The sequence below is a fragment of the Anas acuta genome, chromosome 13, assembly GCF_963932015.1.
Source record: "Anas acuta chromosome 13, bAnaAcu1.1, whole genome shotgun sequence".
Classification (NCBI taxonomy): Eukaryota; Metazoa; Chordata; class Aves; order Anseriformes; family Anatidae; genus Anas; species Anas acuta.
Window position 1 is genome coordinate 6,715,683 of NC_088991.1, and position 19,393 is coordinate 6,735,075.

At 53.2% G+C, this 19,393-nt stretch overlaps 1 protein-coding gene across 2 annotated transcripts in view; it reads left to right on the forward strand.

Annotated features, from left to right (window-relative positions):
• MID2 (midline 2) overlaps positions 1–19,393 on the forward strand; it is a 57,621-nt gene that overhangs the window by 7,286 nt on the left and 30,942 nt on the right. Inside the window, exons 1-2 of one of the 2 annotated variants that reach the window (XM_068697406.1) lie at positions 1,140–1,260; positions 4,552–5,273. In XM_068697406.1, coding sequence (XP_068553507.1) covers positions 4,608–5,273 — 666 coding nt within the window. In that variant the 5' untranslated portion in view covers positions 1,140–1,260; positions 4,552–4,607. Of the gene's footprint in view, positions 1–1,139; positions 1,261–4,551; positions 5,274–19,393 lie in introns of those variants that run through there. The other variant, XM_068697405.1, reaches the window with a different exon arrangement.

The following is a 19,393-nucleotide window of genomic DNA, read 5'->3' on the forward strand; positions in this document are numbered from 1 at the left end:
CGTGTCCCCTGTCCCAGCAGGAGGATGGCTTCTGCGCTCCCCTCGGGCTGGCTGCAGGTGGAGCGAGCTCGCCCCATCACCGTGGGGCCGATCGATGTGTGCACAGCTGCAGAAACGTCGCTGGGTGTGTAAAATAATGGGAAACACCGAGGATGAGGTAACAGGAAGGATGGCGGGGTGTGCTGTGGGGAGGACGGGGGGGAGCCTGGTGCAGGGAGGGCTTCTTCGTGCCTGGGGGAGTCACAGAAATCCCTGGAGGTGAGCGGTGTGGAGGCTCGTGGAGCTGTCTGATGAACGGAGGCGTGTTATGGGGTAGGAAAGAGGGAAAAAGAGGGAAAACCCCAAAGGGAGCAGCCTGGGGAGGATGGGAGCGATGCACAGCGGGACGTGCCCGACCCGTGATGCTAACGGGGCTGGGCCTTCATCTCTGCCACCAAGTCTTCTGTGGAGTGGCACATTGGGAAAGCCCCCGTTTTTAGGATGGGGGAGCAAAGGAAAACAACCCCGAGGAGCGGGGGAGGCAGCTGAAGGCGACAGAGCTCGTCCCAGCCCCGGCCTCAGCGGGGAGAAGCTCGGGAGGAGGAAGATGCTGGGAGCGGATCCGTTTCATCAGCCGGGATGACGGGGGCAGAGATGGAGACAAAACTCCCCAGGGGGATGAAAGCAGCGTGCAAGCGGAGAAATTAAAGAGCAACAAATCACCGGCACCCGGTGGGCTGCAGCCAGCTCGCTGGGAGGAACTCGACAATGAAGCGGCTGAACTGCCAGCAGAAAGTCAGCTCTCCTTAGAAGCAAGTGCTGCTCGGGAGCGCAGCCTCTTCTGCTCCGTCTTTAATTTCGGGAGGCACAAGGACAACTGTGGGAATTACAGCCCAGTGAGCTTTATTTCAGCACGGAGTAAATTGGCTGAGAAAATAATTAAAGCTCGTGTGGAAATGCCTGCGCTTCGGCGTGACGGATTAAGGACAACAAAGCATGACTTTTACACAGGAAATTCGGTTGTTTTTTCCTTTCCTTTTTTTTTTTTTATTTTTTTTTCTCTCCCTTCCTTCAGCATTGCAATAAAGCGGTTGGGAGACGAACCGAGAGCTATTGAGGAAGCAGCTGAGGCAGGAGCCGTGGGAGGAAGGGCCGGATCCTGCCCGCTGCTGGCAGATGGGCTGCGAGGAGGACCCGGCGGCGAGGTGCGCGCCGCTTGAGCTGGAAATTTCGTGGCGAACGAAATTTCCCAAGGCTGCAAGCCAAGCACGTAAAAATTAGGTAACGCTAGGTGCAAATTGCCTGGATGAGCCTGATTGCCTCCCCCTCTCTTCTCTCTCTCTCTCTCTGCTTTGAGTATCTTCGTTAGGAAGCTGTCGCTAATTACACGGTGATTGGCTGTTGTTACTGGCAGGAGTCCTGGTTCTCCGGGGGCAGAGCTGTCCCAGGGCAAATTTTGGGGAGCGCATGGGAAAGGCTGCTGCTTGCCGGGCTGGGGGGAGCGAAGGGGCTCCCCCTGCCCCCCGTCTGCATCCACCGCCCCCCAAATTGGATGCGGCCCCGGTGCTGGACGGGGATTTTTATCCTTCCTGAGGCTGAACCGTGATCCAATTCCCAGCTCGTTTTCCCGAGGACAACAAAAAGCGCAAAGACAACTGCTGCCCAGATTTTATATCCTGCTGTCACGGAGCCAATTAAGGAAAGGGTTGCCATATTTTTTATTTATTTATTTATTTATTTTGCAGAAGGGTGGAACAGCAGAGCGGATTTTTTTAAGGCTTGCTCTTGGAAGCAGCTGAGCAATCCTGGCTGAAGTTTTCCTGGGGTGGGGGGGGAGAAGGAAAAAAATAAAGCTTGGTGTGGAAAATATCAGCCTGAGGAGCCTGTGCTTCCCCAGACTGTGAGCACTGGAAAGCAGGTCTGGAAAGGAAGGGCGGTTTGGTTTTGGTACCCATAGCCCAGGGACAGCACGGCGTGGATGTGCGAGAGCTTTCTTACACCGGGGATCAAGGGAAAAGCAGGGGCAGAAGGAGCCGAGGGGACTCAGGGCTGTCCAAACACGGTCGGAGGAACACATCCTTGTGTTGCTAACAGAGCACCTGTGAGCTTCACGTGGGACTTGGGCTCAACCCCGAGGCTGTAAATGTGATGCCTCGTGAGAGGCGATGGGGGCACCTCTGCGTTAGGTGCTTTGCTGATACCCCACGTGTCCGCAGGGCTCGTGCCACCGGGACACGGGTTTGAGGGGCTGCCACGGGCTGGGTTGGGCACGTGGGGACGTGTGACACAGTGACGTGAGCTGGCAGGACGCTGCCAGCCCAGCCTTGTCACCCCACGGGAGAAACGCGTGGTGCCCACCTTGTCCTCAGGGGCCGGCTGACCCTCGGGCACGCATGACGTGGGGCTGTTTGTAAACCGTGTTGACTTCCACGGGTCTTTAACATTTATTTCGGGAGTTAATTACTGTAAACAAAGCAGCTTTAAATCTAATCAGCTATTCCTTGTGCCACGTTGGTCCCGGACATCAAAGTGAACATCAAAGTGAGAGGCATGAAAGGCTCCGAAGGCAGCGCCGCCCGGCTCGCCCAGGTGCATCTCCCCAAGAGCTCCCCGCTCTGTGTCACACAGCCCTGGTTGTGGGGCTCCTTCCACTTATCGCAGATCTGAAGGATGTCGTCCTGTTGAGGAAAACAAGATTACCATAAGAATAGCCACCAGGAACAAAGCAAAGAGCTGTTTCAACTCGTTTTTGTTTGTTTGGATGGATTTTTGGGAGCTCATCGGTGCGGATGCTGTGCTCAGCCTGGAGTGTCCCAGCAAAACAAGGGACAAACCCTGACTCCAAGGTGTTTTGGAACATCCTGATGTGGGTGAGCACACATTTGGGCAGGTCTTGCTAAGGTTGTGAGCTCTTGGAGCAGCCCGGGATGGGCAGAGTTGTTGGGGAGCAATGCAGCAGCACCTGGTGCAGCAAGGTGGGAGATGCCGCGGACCTTGGTGATCTGTGGTGGGGGCTGCAGCTTGAATTTGGGATCTTTGAGCTCTTAGAGGTGTGCAGAGGGAAGGAGAGCTCTGAAGAAGCCAGGGTGGCCGGGTTAAGGGAGGCTGAGAGCGTGCGTTTTCTCCTGGGTGGTTTCTTGCTGGCTTCTTGTTTTAATTGAAAATCAAAAGCTTGTGGCTGGAGAGACATCCCAGCATCCCACAGGCAATCTCCCTCAGAGGTGTCCCACTCGCCAGAGGCACCCTCGCCGCGAATTTTGGCCAGAAATCCCCCGGCTGGCCTGCCCTTTCCGTGCATCCTCGGCTGCAGTTTGCATTTTCCGCTGCGGAGCATCCCCCAGCAGCCGCAGCGCCCGCTCCCCCCGCCGCTTCCCACCTAATTAAGCGCTGCCTCTCGTTTGCAGAAGACGTTTCCGGGCTGGTGTCAACCCGGAGCGCTCGCATGCTAATTTCGAGCAGCGAGCGGGCTCCTCCAGCGCGTTCCTGCACCGCGGGGAAGCAGCGGGGCCGGATAATTGATTGCAGTTTCACCAGAGGCACGGGCCGCTCGCCTCTAACGCGGAGCAGACCCGGAGGAAGCCCACCGCCGTGCCCCTTCTTGCTAATTAGTCTTCGCTACCGCGTGCGGCTGCGGCGGAGCTGGGGGGGGAAAGCGTGTGGTTTCTCCTGGTAGCTGTCAGGCTGTCGTTCCCTTCCACGTGCGAGCTTTGCATTTCGGGGAGGGGTGCGCGGCACGCTGCTGCGGGCTCGCTCCCTCCCGCATGGAGAGGCAGCTGCGGAAGGGACTCGGTGCTTTGTGAAACCAGAGCTGCTCCTTGTCCTGGGTATTGGTGCTTGAAAGGAGCCCGTTTCAAGCCTTGAGCTCGTTTTCCCCAGCTGGAGCTGATTTGGGCATCCCTGGTTTGCAGTAGGGGACAGCTGAGGTCTGGGAGCGTACAGCCTGTAATTTGGCTGCTCTTCTTTCCTCTCTCCTAAAAAACAGGCGGCCAGGGGAAAGCTGGGAGCAGGACGGTGCGCTAGACCTCCTGACCCGCTTTACTCAGAGTTTCCTGGACATGATTCACCTCTTCCCCTTCTCCAAAAAGAGCAGGGACGGTGCAGACACAGAGGGGTTGTTTGGAGGCTTGGTTTTGCCCTCGCTGAGCCCTCAGATGTGGGAAACCAGCACAGCCTCCAGTTCCTCTCTTTGGCAACGCTTGCTAGAAGCAGCATGAAATCGTGTGGTTTCTCCCATGTTTTCTCTCGGCCTTGCTGTCCCAGTCGTCTTCCCAGGCTGGGGTGGGAGGTGGCAGAGAGGAGCTTGCTGCTGCCCCTCCATCCCCTCCCAGCACAGCTATTGTCCTGCAGGGTTCCCAGATGCCATTTGGGGTCTGGACGTGGTGGTGGGACAGAGGAGCCCAGTCAGGCTGTAGGAGCCACATCAGGGTGCAAAGAGCCACGGGGTGCAAGGAGCTGGGTGTTTCCGACCTCCCTGTGTGTCTGTTCCCAAAGGGAAGGAGCTGCCCGGCTTTGCTGCCCCAGCCCACGTAGCTGCTGTCTCACACCCTGCCTCTCTGCTCTCCTCCCCGCCAGGTCACCGACCAGCTTCCTGAGATTCTGATGCTGGATCGGGATCGTTTTAACTAAAGATGGAAACACTGGAGTCCGAATTGACCTGCCCAATCTGCCTGGAGTTATTCGAAGACCCTCTCCTGCTGCCCTGCGCCCACAGCCTCTGCTTCAGCTGCGCCCACCGCATCCTGGTGTCCAGCTGCTCCTCCAGCGAGTCCATCGAGCCCATCACCGCCTTCCAGTGCCCCACCTGCCGCTATGTCATCTCCCTCAACCACCGGGGCCTGGAGGGCCTCAAGAGGAATGTGACGCTGCAGAACATCATCGACCGCTTCCAGAAGGCGTCGCTGAGCGGCCCCAACTCCCCCAGCGAGAGCCGCCGCGAGAGGACGTACCGCAACAGCCCTACCATGTCCGTGGCCGGCGAGAGGATCGCCTGCCAGTTCTGCGAGCAGGACCCGCCGCGGGACGCCGTCAAGACGTGCATCACCTGCGAGGTGTCCTACTGCGACCGCTGCCTGCGGGCCACCCACCCCAACAAGAAGCCCTTCACCAGCCACCGCCTGGTGGAGCCCGTGCCCGACGCGCACTTCCGAGGACTCACCTGCCTGGAGCACGAGAACGAGAAGGTGAACATGTACTGTGTGGCTGACGACCAGCTCATCTGTGCCTTATGTAAACTGGTGGGCCGCCACCGGGACCACCAAGTGGCATCCCTCAGCGATCGCTTTGAGAAGCTCAAGGTAAGCACCAAGGGTGTCCCCGGGCCGGGGCGCACCAGGGAGCTTCGTGGCGGAGAACCGGTGCTGGCTGCACGTCTTTTAAGCCAAGCAGGGCTGGAGGATGGGGTCCATGCGCTCATCCAGGCCCTTGGGCATTTCCTTGGGCTCCTTCCAGCGTGCTCAAGGCCTGGGGACTGCAGTGCATGGGGAGCCTCCTGCTGTTCATGGGCATCCCCTGCCCGCAAACTGGTGCTGCAGGAAGCGCTGCGGGCACCGCCTGTGTCCTCCTTGGTACAGCTTCCCCAGTCCTCTGCACTGCTCTGGGATGCAGGGATGGAGCTTCCCTCTCCCCCCCATGCGCCCTAACCTCTTCCTCCATCCTGTGGGACCTCTGGATTTTGGCTGGTGCCACCTCCAGCAGGGTGTCCTGGCCGTGCCACCATGGTTCTCCATGGTGGGAGCCTCTGCTCCGCCACTGTCAGCGTTTTCCATCCTCATATCCCTCGAGCTGTAGAAATGAGCAATTGTTTTCCAGCCCCCTTACCTCCAGCCTGTGCCACGTATCGATCCGGAGTGAATTCTTGCTCTGCTGCTCCTCAGGTTGGAGAGAGCAAACTTCCAGGGAGCCCTCTGGGGTGCTTTGAAGCTTAATTTTTATGCAGTGGCTGTGCTCGCGCCGAATAACATGTGAACCCTTGTGGATGATGTTTGACCTATATAAAGTTAGAAATCCCTCTCTGTCCCCTGTGCATTCTGCATGAGTCTGCAAAATGGTTTTAATTCTTTCTTTTTTTTTTTTTAATAATAATAAAAAAAAACCACAGAGCTGGTCCAGTCAGAGGTCATGCTGGCGAGGCTGTAACTGTGGCTGCAGTCACGTCCCCGTTGCAGCCTTTCTCATGTCTTTCCACCTTCTTCCTCGGTCCTTTCTCCCTGAATTTTCTGGGCTTGTTCTGACCCAAAAGTGCTTTTCTTAGCTCTTTGTCTTGTTAATGCTTTTAGACAAAATCGATTTCTCTGCTCTTGTGTTTTCCGAGGGCAGAAGAAATAGTTCTATCACTAGCAAAAATTGAGAAGACTTCTCGTGTGCAGGGCTGGATTGCTTTAAAAAGGAAAGAAAAAAGATTTCTCTCCAGGCATCAGCCTTCCTAGATGTCGAGCTTACCCCGAGCTGTTTCCCAGCTGGTTTTCCACCTGCCCTTTGCTCACAGCTCCCAAACCCAATGCAACTCCCCAGCAGTGCGGCGCGGTGCTTGCTGCTGTGCCCATCCTGTCCTCGTGCTGTGCCTCTCTGGAGCTTCCCCCACTCGAAACTCAGTGCCAGCAGAGCGCTCCTCGGGTCAGAACATTCTTTTTCCATGAGGAAATGTCTCAATTAGCGAGTTGGAAACCCTAGAAAGAAAGGCCCATGTATGTTTGCATGCAGTAAGACTTGGGGACAGGAATTAAACCCGTTTAATATTTCCCCCCCATGTCAGCTAGCCAGGCAAGCTCATCTGAAGACAAAACCCCCAACAAGAAATTGCTTCTTCAACCAGCCAAGCTTTTGCAGGTTGCCAAAAAGCCAAGCTTTTGCAGGTTGCCAAGATGCTTTTTTTTTTTTTTTTTCCTTTTTCATTTAAATAACAGCCTTAAGTGGTTTTGGACAAGGAGGGAAGCTCTCCTCTGCTCTCTCTGCTATGAGCACTCCTCCGGTGCTGCTCGTCCTGCCCATGATGCTGGTGGGAGCAGCAGCTGCCTCGTTCCCTGACGTTGAGGAGCTGTTTTTTGGGGAAGATGCTTTGTTGTCCTCCTTCCCCCCTGCAGTCAGCCTCCCTCTTCCTCTTGCGTGCCCTTTAGTGGGTGGGGATTGCCCTAGGTGAGGACTGGTGGCCCACTGGGGATGGATGCGGGGTGTGAGCACCCCCCTGCTCCGGATGAGCACCCGGTGCAGGATGTCTCCAGGATAACACTTCCCCAGCAGAAAGTTTCCCTCTTGGATGCAATGCTGTGAAGAGCCGGTCTGTTTCTTGAGATGGGAGGCATCAAGCAAAGAAATGAATTTTTGAGATGCAAAGCTGCATCTCTGCCTGCTGAGCCGAGCTAAGAGGGATGAGCGCTTTGCTGCTTGTGAGAATGCAGAATTAGCTGCATAGCCTTGTCCGAGCTGCATCCTTGGCTGTGTTCTTAAATCTCTTAACATAATAAGCTGCAAAGCATGGAAAATCAAACCGCGTTGACCAGTGCTTCCACACGTCTTTAACTGCACTGACACACTGGGGATGGTTAATTTTGTAACTAAATGATGCGCCGTGGAAACTTCTTTTGCCTCTTTTTGCGTTTTCTTTAATTTAATTTCTGCAGGGATCTGATTTGCGAGGCACAACTACTACGTGGTTATCAGTCCGGAGTGCCTGGCTTGGCAGAGCTGTGCTTTTTTTTGGATGCCTTTTCTCCTGATGCTCTACCCCTGGTGCACGAGATCAATGGCAAGCAAGCCGGCAAGCTGGAAAATCAGAGTCAATATTTGCAGCTGTATTTTGGCCTCGTCTTTGTACATCCTCAGTCTATCCGTTTGGCCATGGTTGAGTCCGTTGCTCTTTCTGGAAATATTGGGAATCCTTGCTGGCTGCTCTCTGCTCACCCGACCCTGACGCTTTGTCCCCTCCTTGCTCTCGTGAGCACTGAAGCCAGGCTGCTCTCGAGCATCCGTGGAGCGCTTGGGCATCGAACAGCAAGCGATTGCTCTTGTTTTCTGGCTTCGATCACATTGCTCGGGCTAGCTGGAAACACCTTTCCGATTAAAAAAATAAATAAGTGGAAAATTGGAGCAAATTATTCTGTCAAAAGGACTGCTTTCCACAAGAAAGCTTTGGTTGGGGATTTTTTTTTTCCTTGTTTAGAAGAGCTAACTGCCTGAAAACTGTACTTTTTTGTTGTTGTTGTTAAATCCTGAAGTGTTTCAGTTCTGAGCGCTATCTGGGAGAGCAGGGACCTGTGCTGCTGGGGTTGTTGGTTGATGCGTATTCAGGAAGGGGTGGGATGCTGAAAGTAAAGTTGCCCATCGCCTCGTCTCGCTGGCTGGAAAATCAGCATTAAAAAATCAAATTAAAAACGGGTGTAGATTAAGCGCAAAGCAACCGGCTTGACCTAGATAAAGCAAACGCCCAGGACAGCAGCACGTTATCAGCTGAGTTAAAAAAAATAAAAGAAAGGAAAAAAAAAAGTTCTCCAATTATAAATTGAGATGCCTTGAAGCCCATAATTGCAGTCATCTCCGCGGAGCGCTGCCCTGTCCCGTGTGCTGGCTGCCACCCAGCCGGGGCCGGGAGCTGGGGTCACATCGGTGCAGCGAGAGAGGTCGCAGTGAAAAAGGATTTGGCTTGTGAGCTCCGGACAGCTCTGTGGCAGAAAGAGTTTCAGAAAAATGATTTTGCCATAAATGATTCGCTGCTTTGCTTCTCCATCTGATCTGTTCTCTTTGCGGGAACCAGCTGGGGGCTGTTGCTGAGGTTTGCATTGACTGACACACTGGGAACAGCAAAAAAAAAATATTAAAAAAAAATATATATATATTTTGTAACACTTTCATATCTGCTCTCTGCTAAAGGAGGAGAAAAATCCTGTGTCCTGTGATGCTTCAGATATAGATGCACTGCCTCCAGTGGGTTAGTGTCAGTGTGATGAGGTTTAAAAAATAAAAAAAAAAAACAACCCCCTGTGCTAGACAAATTGTATGCAGAAAGCTGATGGTTATTGCAGGGCTCTTGGGAGAGCAGTAGGGTAGCAGGAACGAGGGGCAGAAAGCTTCCTTGGTGCTGCAGTGTAGGACTTCTTCGCCTCGGGACCAGGGAACGTGTTCCCACTTGCGCTGGGTGAGTCACCAAGATCGCTGCTTAATTTATAATTTACTGTACTGCCATGGGGCTAAACTGAATTTTATACATATAGAGAGAGTTGGCTTTTATTTTTTTTTTTCATTTTCCCACATGTAGAAAGGAACTGGCTGGGAGCGAGGGTTAACGTTGTGATTGTTGCGACTCCTACGCAGAAGGTGGGGGGCTGCTACCAGCAGACAAAGGGAAACCCAAACCCCTGGCTGCGTGGCAGCAATCAGCTCTTTCCCCCGAAGCAGATCTTATTTGGGTCTGCTTCTGCTCAAGACCTGCTTGGGGAAGGAGATGCCAAGCCTTGCTTCCTGGCTGGGGTGATGCGGGTGGATGAGGCTCCCAAGCAAATCATCATCACCTTCCTGATCCATCCATCCCACTCGATGCGTGCTGCAGGCACACGCTTACCTGTGGAGCGTGGATCATATGGAAATACGAAATTTTCCTGGCTACTTTACGCTGCGGTGGGAAAGGGATCAATACACGCTCCGGTGTCTGATGTAGCTCCCAATTTAAATTTTCCATCAGTGCAGAGAACGCAAGCGTTGGTCGCTGTTTCATTACTGCTCCTTTGGTGGTCGCCAGGACCTGGAATCAGCCCCGAGTCCTGGGCTCCTCAGTTTTCTTTCCCAGCCATCAGCTTTTTGGGCAGAGCTTGGGTTTTTTAGTTAATTTAAGTAAGCAATTGCAGGTCCTGAGACAGCAGACCTGGAAAACTGCGTTGGTGAGATTAATCTCCTGCTTTTCCCAGGAAAAACCAGCAAACAAACCAAACATTGCTTTCAGAAAGTGGTTGGGTGCTTTTTTTTTTTTTTTTTTTTTTTTTGGCAGAAGCCGTTGCGCTGGTGAATTAGAAAGGAGAAATTTATGAGCGCGTTAAATTGTGGCCGCTCCGCTTTGTTAGGTATTAAATTCCCGCTTAACTTCCTGCCTCGTGGTGATCGACTCCTCGATGGCAATTAGTTCGCTGGGAATCGTTGGTGGGAAAGGAGCACGCTTCACCTTCAGCTTTATGATATTTTCACTTGGCAGAATGTGGGTTTTATGGCTCTGTGGGAACGTCTTCTTGCTCGAAACCCCAAAACCCAACCCCACAGATTTTTGGCGTCCATACATAAAGAACAGAACTCAGTCTCTGGGTCTCCCTTTCCTTGAGACCGGGGAACCTTTCCCTGGGCTGTGGGAGGAGAAGAGGAGCAGCCAAACATCAGGTGAGCGGTGTTGTGGTGGCCCAGGGCCAGTGGGTGTGGAGGTGGCTTCTGGGGGTGTCACCCCATGGGCTGTCCCCCCCCAGGGCTTCACTCTTGGTGCTGCTTTGTGCAGCTCCATCGTGTTGCTCTGGGCCTGGAATAATGTGGTCAAGCTGGAAAAAAAAAGAAAGAAAAAAAAAAAAGGAAGAAAAAATGGGTCTTAGGCACGTGCAAAGTCCAGCCTTGGCTTTCGCTGCTGGCTTCTCCTGCAGCTGGGGTGGTGGCGTGGTGCCCATCAAGCAGGCTTATGCGAGAGATGACAGGTTTAGCAGTTGAATTTTCTATTTCTGGACGGGGGAATAATCTCTAATACATAATACTTTTTTTCCCAGCTGAAACAAGTCCGTGCCAGTCCTTGAGCTACGGCCCTGTAGTTTTCCAAGACAATTGACGTTCCCATCAGCCCTAATCTTTGTTGCATGCATTCCTTGTCATGTGATTTAACAGATATATTTTCTTCTCTGTCAACAGATTTGTTAACAATACAGAGGCTTTCATGCCATAGTTTTCTGTAACGTCTCTTTGGAGGCTTCGGATTTGTGTTTTGCAGTTCCTAAATTTCCGTTCAGCCCTGCTTCTTCTCTCCCTACCCTGCCGCTGGCTCTCTGAAATAGGAACTATTTCAGGGAAGACTCACGAGCTCGCAGGCGTTTTCCTCCCTGGAACAGGCACTTTTGTTTCCTGAAACAATTGCAAGCTGTTATCTTTTCAAGGCTTCTGCCTGATGATGGCTGTAAGGGCGTGGAGCTGAACTTCCGCTGCTTCAGTTCTGCATCAATAGGTTTTCTCTGAAAAATGAAAAATTTGGGTGTAATCCCACCTCCCAGAGAAGGTGTTTACTGGTGTGGGGTTGCCTCGGGTTTCTGGGAGCTGGTTTTGCTCCTGGCAGCTCTGAGCCTTGCCCGAAGGCAGGACAGTGTCTGAGGCCGTTTATTCTCAGCTATTTTGCAGTGCCCCTGCTGCCAGCAAACTCGCTCTGCCTCTACCCTTTTTTCTTCTATTTTTCAGAGATTTTACTCCAGCTTCTCCACTCTTCGCTTCGTGCTTTAATCTCACGTACTGGAGCTCACACTGGCAATGCCCCGTGGTCAGTCACATTCCCATGCCTTCCCCCAAGCCCTGGCCAGCGTTTTTGGCAGCCTCACGCTGCGCCTCACATCCCCCAGGGTCCCTGCATCCTCCCTGCTGCACCCTCATCCCTACGGCCTCAAATCTGTCACGGGGGGGGGTGATCCCTCTTTCTGATACTCCTGCCCCGAGCGGATGCCGCTTAATATTCAGGATGTGTGGCGTTACGGGGTTATAATGAATATTCAGGGCATGAATTAGCACGGCTCGGTTAATTACGCGCAGCGTGCGACAGGGAAGGGCTGCGCTCAGCTATTTGCAGCGCGTACGCCTGCTTGGAAAACGCGTCCCGGGAACACTCGGTGTCTTTAAGTAATTTGGAGGATGGGTTGTGTGCGCTGGGGCGAGCGGCGTATGAATTTCTTAGCAGGCTCGAAGTCATGCTCTGAGATGCTGAATATGCTATTATTATCACATTAAACCCTTAAGTAGGCTTACAGGTGTTATTAAGTAATTTCACCGTGATGGCTGACATGCTTTAAAGAAATATATCTAATTTGAATACCCAATCAGTGCGTGTTTAACGTGCCCTTTTGTAGAAATGAACGTACAACAGCAGAGTGCGTGCTGATAGAAATCCTTCTGTGTTGGGGCTGGAAAAGGATCTTGGGACCACGAGAGCATGAGGCAGGAGATCTTCAGGGTTCCTGCTCTCTTCTTCCACAACGGGTCCCTCAGGGCACTGGTTCCTGCTTTGCACTTCTTGGCCCACCTTGCTTTGGGCTTTACAAGCAGGTATGTCCGCAACGAGGAAAGCAAAATCTCTCCAGCTGGCTTCCAGACGCACAAGTCCTTGCAGGTCTCTTGTTCTGCTGAGCTCCCCGTGGGTCAGTCCAAATGTCCGTAGCGTTTGGAGAGCCCCATCCGTACGGGATGTGCTCAGGTGTGACGAGCAGAGAGGTTTCCCATCAGCTCTGTCTCTAAGGGACGCATTGGGTGTCTCTTCTGCTCCTACCTGTTGAATTCCTTTTATTTGGGGTGGGTTCCAGCCCAAAAAACACCCCTGGAGGGATATCTAGTGCTGCCACCCCTGTCCCCCCAGCCTGCAGGACACGGGGCTCCTGCAGTGAGGTGACACGAGCCGCGAGGCTGGCGCACGCTCCTGTCCCGCAGGTGGCCATGGGACTCTCCGAGCATTAAATGACTTTTCCACCTGGGAAAGCTGTCGGATGAATGGTCTGCATCCCAAGTGCAGCCCTTCCCGAGCGCAGCTGGAGGAGGGCGACGTGCGCGAGCAGTGCTGGCAGCCCGTCTCCCTTGGATGGAGCCTCCAGGAGCTTTTTCAGTGCTTCAGGCTGAAAAGCTCCTGGCCGGGCCTCCCATCCGTCCTCCACGTGCCAGCACCCCTCCCTTCGGGGGCAGAGAAGGCAGTGCTCAAAGGAAGCCTGGATTTTCTGACGCAGCTTGCTTGCTTCGGTAGCCAGCTGGCCGGGGGACAAGGCTACGCGACCGTCCCGCTTGGTGTCGGTGCGGCACACGGTGCTCCGTGGCTTCTGCAGCAAATCTGCTCCTCAGGGGCCCAGATCTAGCACTTCAGTTTCTAAAATCGGCCTGATATGCGGCCTGCTGGAGCCCCCTCCGCTCATAGGGGCATCGCTGATTTACAGGATAAGCTCAGGAAATAATGCGCAAAAAGGCGTGTGTCGTGCAGGATGTGCCAAAGCAATAAATCCGGATTCCTTCCGTGCTCCTCTAAAGGGGCTTTTGGGAACCAAACATCTGGTGTCAGAAGAGGTCCAAGAGAAAACGTGCACGGGTTGTCCTTCTATGTGTGCTCTTTGGGCTTTTTTTTTTATATGCATATACATAAAATGGTGATGGTTTGGAAATAAAGGTCAGGGGGTGAAAGAGATGCTTCCTCTGCAGCTCCGCATCCTGGCGATCGCCTGACGTTTGTGGTGGCGTGAGCTGTAAAAATCCAGACTAGAATTTAAAAGCCTTGAAAAATGCCCCTTTGTTGGCCTCCCAAGGAATGAATTATGTCCTGCCCGAAGCTCTCCCGGCCCTGTGAAGGAGACGTTTTCATGAGCATTGTTTCAGGGCAGCAGGGCAAAGGGAGTCTGCAGCAAGGGGTTTAACGAGGAAAGCTCTTCCCATCGTGTGTTTGCAAAGGCTTATCTCAAAATAACTTACCCTAAGGACTTCCATACTGCTGAAAGCGCTGTTCTTCCCGGATAACTGGTGTGTGGAACCATTTGTATTAACGTTGGATGTGGGCTTGTGGGTTTATTGGGTGTGAAGGTTTAAAGGGGGACCTTCTCGTCAGCATCCGTGGGCATAGATCAGGGTGAGGAGCCTGCGAAGCCGCGAGCCCTGTGGCAGTGTGCCGGGAGTGCGAGCGTTTTATGAGACTAATAACTCAGTTAAAGCCCTCGGTTTTCTTTTAAGCCACACCTTGCTGCTGAAAAAAAAAAAAAATCTGTTTTAGCAGAAACTTCATATCCTTGGCTCCTCCGTGGGAAGCCAAGCGTGCTGGAAAACTGAGAGGTGCTCGGGTGTCGAGAGGTGCTCTGGACCTTATTAGATCATCCCAGCGCCATCCGTCCCCTTGCACGTGAAGCCCACAGGTCTCAGCTGAAGCTCTGTCGTGGAAAAAAAAAAAAAATAAAATCATAAAAGCCACTTGACCCATTTGCTGAGCATCTGCCCTGCGTTGGCTGGAGGAGGCAGCGCACAGGGTTTCCGTGCGTGCGGCGCTGTTCTTCTGGCCGGTGCCTCCCCACTGCCTGCAGCCTACCTGAAAAGCAGCTGTGCAAGATGTGAGCAAGAGCCATCCGAGCAGCTTAAATCGGTTCTCACCAAGCAGCGGCTGGCTCAGCTTTTTCCCCTTGCCGCGCTTTGATCTGACAAGCGTTCGCTGAGGAAATTAGCTGGAAGGGCTTTGCTGCCGTGAAAGACGGGCGGTTTGGAGCGTGAAGCGTGAGCTGTGAATCGCTGCGTTGCTCCGTCTCCTGTCACGGCTTCTCTGCTCCCTACGTGGGGGTCTGCGTCGCCCCCAGAGCGAGCAGAGCCACTGCTGGCACCAAGATGGGTGCTGGGGTCCTTCCCCAGCAGGTGCTGGGCACGGGGAGGTGACATCTGGTACCGCAGCCTGAAGAAGGCATCCCTTCCTTCCTGTTGCCTTGAGGAGACTCTTGAATACAGGGGAAGAACTTTTAACCTTTCCCAAGGTTAGCCGTGTGAATTTCTTACGGTCACAGGTGGTGTGGGTGCTGTCCTAGGCCCCCGTTCCTGGCAATGTGCAAGCTGGGTGCTGCTTTCTCCTGCAGTGCCCCAAAAACAACTTCTTGTGGTTCAGCCTCCCGCTCCTCGCTTGCAAATTCTTCGTTGCTCTGCCTCAGTTTCCCAGCTTTAAAGCCGTGCTGCGTTAGATTGGCGTTTGAAAGACAGGAAGCAGCGGAGAGATGCTGCTGCTGAAGGGCAACGTGGTCTCCGGAGCTCGGAGCTCAGCTGTGCAGGGAAGAGCTATTGATTTTCCTTTACCTTGCTTTCAAATGGAGTTGTCAGCTTTACGACTAAACATTATGTGCTGTTAATGATTTGCTGTCTCAACTTTTTGTCTCAAAGTCTTGGCTCTTCACCTTTCTGGAGGTGAAGTACGGAAGCGCCAGCATGCCAGAGGCCCGCTGGAGAGGTGGAGGCTTCCCACCTCTTTGGGTCATTCACTGTCAGCTCCAAGAAAGCAAGGAAAAAATAGCAAAGATGGTCTTATTTTGTTCATTGGGTGTGGAGACCTCTGGGCCTGCTTTCCATCGCGTTGTCCCAACGTAGCAGCTGTACCTGGGGGTCCTCCCCATGTATCCAAGTGCACGTGTGGGAATTTGTCAAAACGCATCAAGCTCCCCGTGCTGTTGGCCCGTGGTTCCTAATAGACTCAAAGGGGAGTAAATCAGCATCTGACTTCCAAGGTCATCCGAGATGCCTCCGTCTGCAGCGGCAGGGATGGCACGAGTGCCTTTGGGTGCTTCTTCCCCCTCTTCTGGGTTGGAGCAGTGGGGCCACCGCGGTGCCCTGGCGTTGTGGGGACGTGGTGCGGGCACCAGCAAGTCCCCACGGTGCTGCTCCAGCATTACTTGGGTAGGATGCTGTCCCCATCACGCCGGGGAAATCACATCCCATTGACCCCAACCCAGAAGCAGCCCCAAGGGATGCCCAAACTTTGCACAGCCACTTGGAACAAAATACTGTTCCCTTTTAGGACTGGGAGGAAGGTGCAGAAGGCAGGTCCAACCCCAAGGACTCCATCTCAGTGGGTCAAGGTTGGGGGGACCCCTCTGTGCCCGTAATGCTGCCCAGCCCTCGTGTTGTGAAGCCCAAGCATCCGACTGTTCACCGGGACACATCTTTAGGGGTAGCCAGGAGAGCTCAAACCCATCCGGATGGTCCCTGGCTTAAAAAAGAGTCTTTCTGCTTCATCATACGCCCCTCAGTTCTCAAAGCTGTGATTTATTTTTTTTAATTCGACATTGTTCCTTGTCAGTCCCAGCAGGAAATATGTTTGGGACCAGTTGGAAAACAGAGGGGGGAAAAAAATTACCAGAAGGTTTTTCAATTCTTTGATCTTTTTTTTTCTTTTTTTTTTTTTTCTTCCCTCCACAGAAAGCACAGTGAGAGAATGAATATTCTCCTGCAATCTGTTTGCTGCTCTCTGGGTAGCAGAGGATGACACCAGCTGTGCTGGCAGAAATCTTAAAAAAAAGAAAAATCCCAAATTCACATTAGCAATTAAACACATCGCTTATTGAACTCTGGAGTTTAATCATATTTTTTTTTTTTCCCCATTTTTATTTTGTTTCCATTTCGTTTCGTCTCTGAATTCTGGTCTGAGGACATGTGAGCTGAGGGTTTTGCATCAGGCAGATGCTGAGTTATTCCCTATTCCAGTCAGGCTTAATTAATGCAGTGCACACGTGTGTTTGTGCCGCTGTGGCCACGGGAGCCTATAGGGATGGTAAATTGTTACCAGTGGTGCCAGGCCCCTACAGGGGTGTTTTAGGCAGAGTTGAGATCTGGGCTGTGCACCACAGCCCTCGTGGGCTGCAGCTCAGCGTCTCCTGGAGATGTCACCTGCAAAGAGGATGAGGAGGGGCGAGGAGCAGAGAAATGGGGCCGTGGTTTGCTGATGCAAAGCTTGTGGTTGGACGTGGCTGTGCTTGGTCTCTCCTCTCGTTCCTGGTGTGGGATGGCTTCTCCTGAAGCTGCTGCCTGCGGGCTCCATCCCTGCTGCGAACCACAATGCGTCGTGCTGCTGCGGCACCGGGTGATGCAGAGCGCTCGGTGCAGCGGTGCGTGGTGAGGGAAGTGCCAAGCAGGATGTCTGTAGGGCAGCTCTCGCTGCCTGCACCGGTCAGGAGGTGTTCCCAGATTCGGTTTTCCTTTGGGTTATTGCCAGGTGTCCAGCTCTGCCTCTCCTTCCCACTACAATTGCTCCAGAACCAGTCCCGATGCGCTTCTCAGCTCAAGGAGCTGGTCTTAAAGTGCTTCACAGCCTGCTGTACCCTCCTGTCCCACCGCCTCCCTCTTTGCATCCTATATTCCCATGTTTTATCCATCATTCCCATGTTTTATCCATCATTCCCATGTTTTATCCATTCCAGCAGCTTCTCCTGTGAGTCCTGGCGCTCCTTCAGCCCGCTGGTAACAGGCAGCCCCTGGTGGGGTGTTGCAGTCAAGCGCATCATTGCAATAAATCGTCTCATAAATTATCCACAAAACCAGCTCCAACATCACTCGGTGGCGTCCCCAGAAAGGAAGCTGTGTGGTTTTAATGCAGCAGCGTGGACAAGGCAGGTTTTGTGTTCGACCACAGCAGTGGGACAGGAGGGCACGGAGCTGTGGGGATGGAGCCTGCTGCTTCTGCGCCCACCAGGGCTTTGCCAGTGGGACAACGTTTTGTCATGTCAGCCTCCAGGGACTTCTGTAGCATAAGGAAATATCCCACCTGAAGTTGTGTGGGCATGGTCTAGGTCTGTATTTTTCTCATTTTTGTGGTAGAAGGCACGGTGGTGGCTGGTGCGCGGGTGATGCCAGCAGGGGCTCCTGGTGCACCTCTGGCCAAGCAGCCACGGGGGCTGCAGGAGGAGCAGAGGGGTGGGAGAAGGCTCTGTGCTGGGTGTAGCTGTGTGCTAAAAAGCTGGCAGGCATCCCTTCTGATAGAGGATTTGGGGCGTGTGCTGGAGGAACTGAACATCTATCCCGGCTGGGGGACTCGTTCTGCAGAGACCTCTTGGACACGCAGCATTTTCTGGGCACTCGTGGAAGAATTAGCATCATTAGCCTGAGTTCATTGTCATTTGTCGTGGACCCTATAAAACAGAACCTGGCGCTGCTTTCCCTGAGTTTTGCTCCATGTCACATCAGGATACAGCTGCTTTGTGCAGGGCATCCCCTCTCCGAGTAGCGTTTCCATAACAGGAGGGCAGTGCATGGTGCTTGGAGGGGGGGCAACGCTATTCCCGATAGAAATTGTCCTCTTCCTTCTAAAAAGGGACATGAAGGGATGGAGACCCCCTGAGGCTGCCATGTGGCCTTGCACATCCCTACATCGGGAGGTCTGCTCATGCACAGCCAGTCCTCAGGCGAGGGGCTTGGCCTGGCAGCACCCACAGGTGTGAGTGATAGCGATGCTTTTTTGCTATTTTTATTTTATTTTATTTTATTTTATTTTATTTTATTTTATTTTATTTTATTTTATTTTATTTTATTTTATATTTTAGGAGGAGGAAAGGGGAAGAAGTGCAGAGAACAGAGAGCAGTAAAAGTGACAGCTTTTTAAATAATTTAAATCCGAGCCGTGCCGAAGCAGGGAGTTTATCTCACGAGTTATCTGCAGCCGAGCTTTGTTTAACCCTGGGTAATCCTTCCTGGGCAAGCACAAGAATGCCCTGCACCGATCATATCTGCCGGGGAGAGTTATTCAGTGCTCAATAGCTGCTTTTTAAAACATTGTAAAACATTTCTATTGAAAAATAAAAATAAAATGCTAATTGCTCTGGTTTCAAAGCCCGTGACAAGGCCTCTTACGGAAGATATATGTTTGGAGACATGCTTGCCAACACATAGATTAGCGGTGTCAGAGGGAACAAAAAGTTCCCGTTAGCAAAGATTAGCTTTTAAAGAAAAATGAGGGGTCTGGGGGAAAAAAAAAAACAGAGGAGAGGGAAAAAAAAAAAAAAAAAAAACTTGAGAAAGGTTTTCTGAGTAACCCTCTTTGTGGAGGTCTCTGCCAGGAAGATCAATGTGGTTGTTTTGTTATTGTGCCTCGACAGTGCTGCGTTTTGAAAGAAGCCTTTTGAACTGCTCGTGAATGTGCAGGAAAGAAGCTGCTGGAGAGGGGGCAGGGAGCACGCTGGCCCTGCCAGCATTTTGGTGGAAAACCGCCCGCTGCTGCCAGCGACGGCGCTTGGGGGGACGCAGCGGGGACTCCGGCTGCTGCAGAGGGAGCTGCTGTGGTTGGCAGGACGTGGGACACCTCTCGCTCCTCCCGTGTGCCAGGTCCCCCCACGCCATGCCAGGTCCCCCCACGCCGTTGCTGTACTCCCCGTGCCCTTGGTGCCTTGGGAGTGATGAGCCCAGGAGGTGAGGAGCCGGGATGCTCGGCGCAGCTCCGTGCCACTGTGGTCCCCAGCATCGTCCCAGGTGCTGCCACCTGGGGTTAGAGAGCTTGTGGCTGGCACGAGGGCACGGTGTGGGGGCACGCTGGGGGCCAGCAGTGCCGGCATCATGAGTGGTTTGGGGAGCCCAGCCTGGGGAGGAGCGGTGCCACGAGAGCTGAGTCGGGCACGGCGTCAAGGGGCCGGCGGGTGCAGGGTGCGACAGGTGGCTGAATCCGCGCTGAAAGCTCGTAAAAAGCCACCAGCAGCAAACGCCGAGCACCACGGCCTCTGTTTGCTTT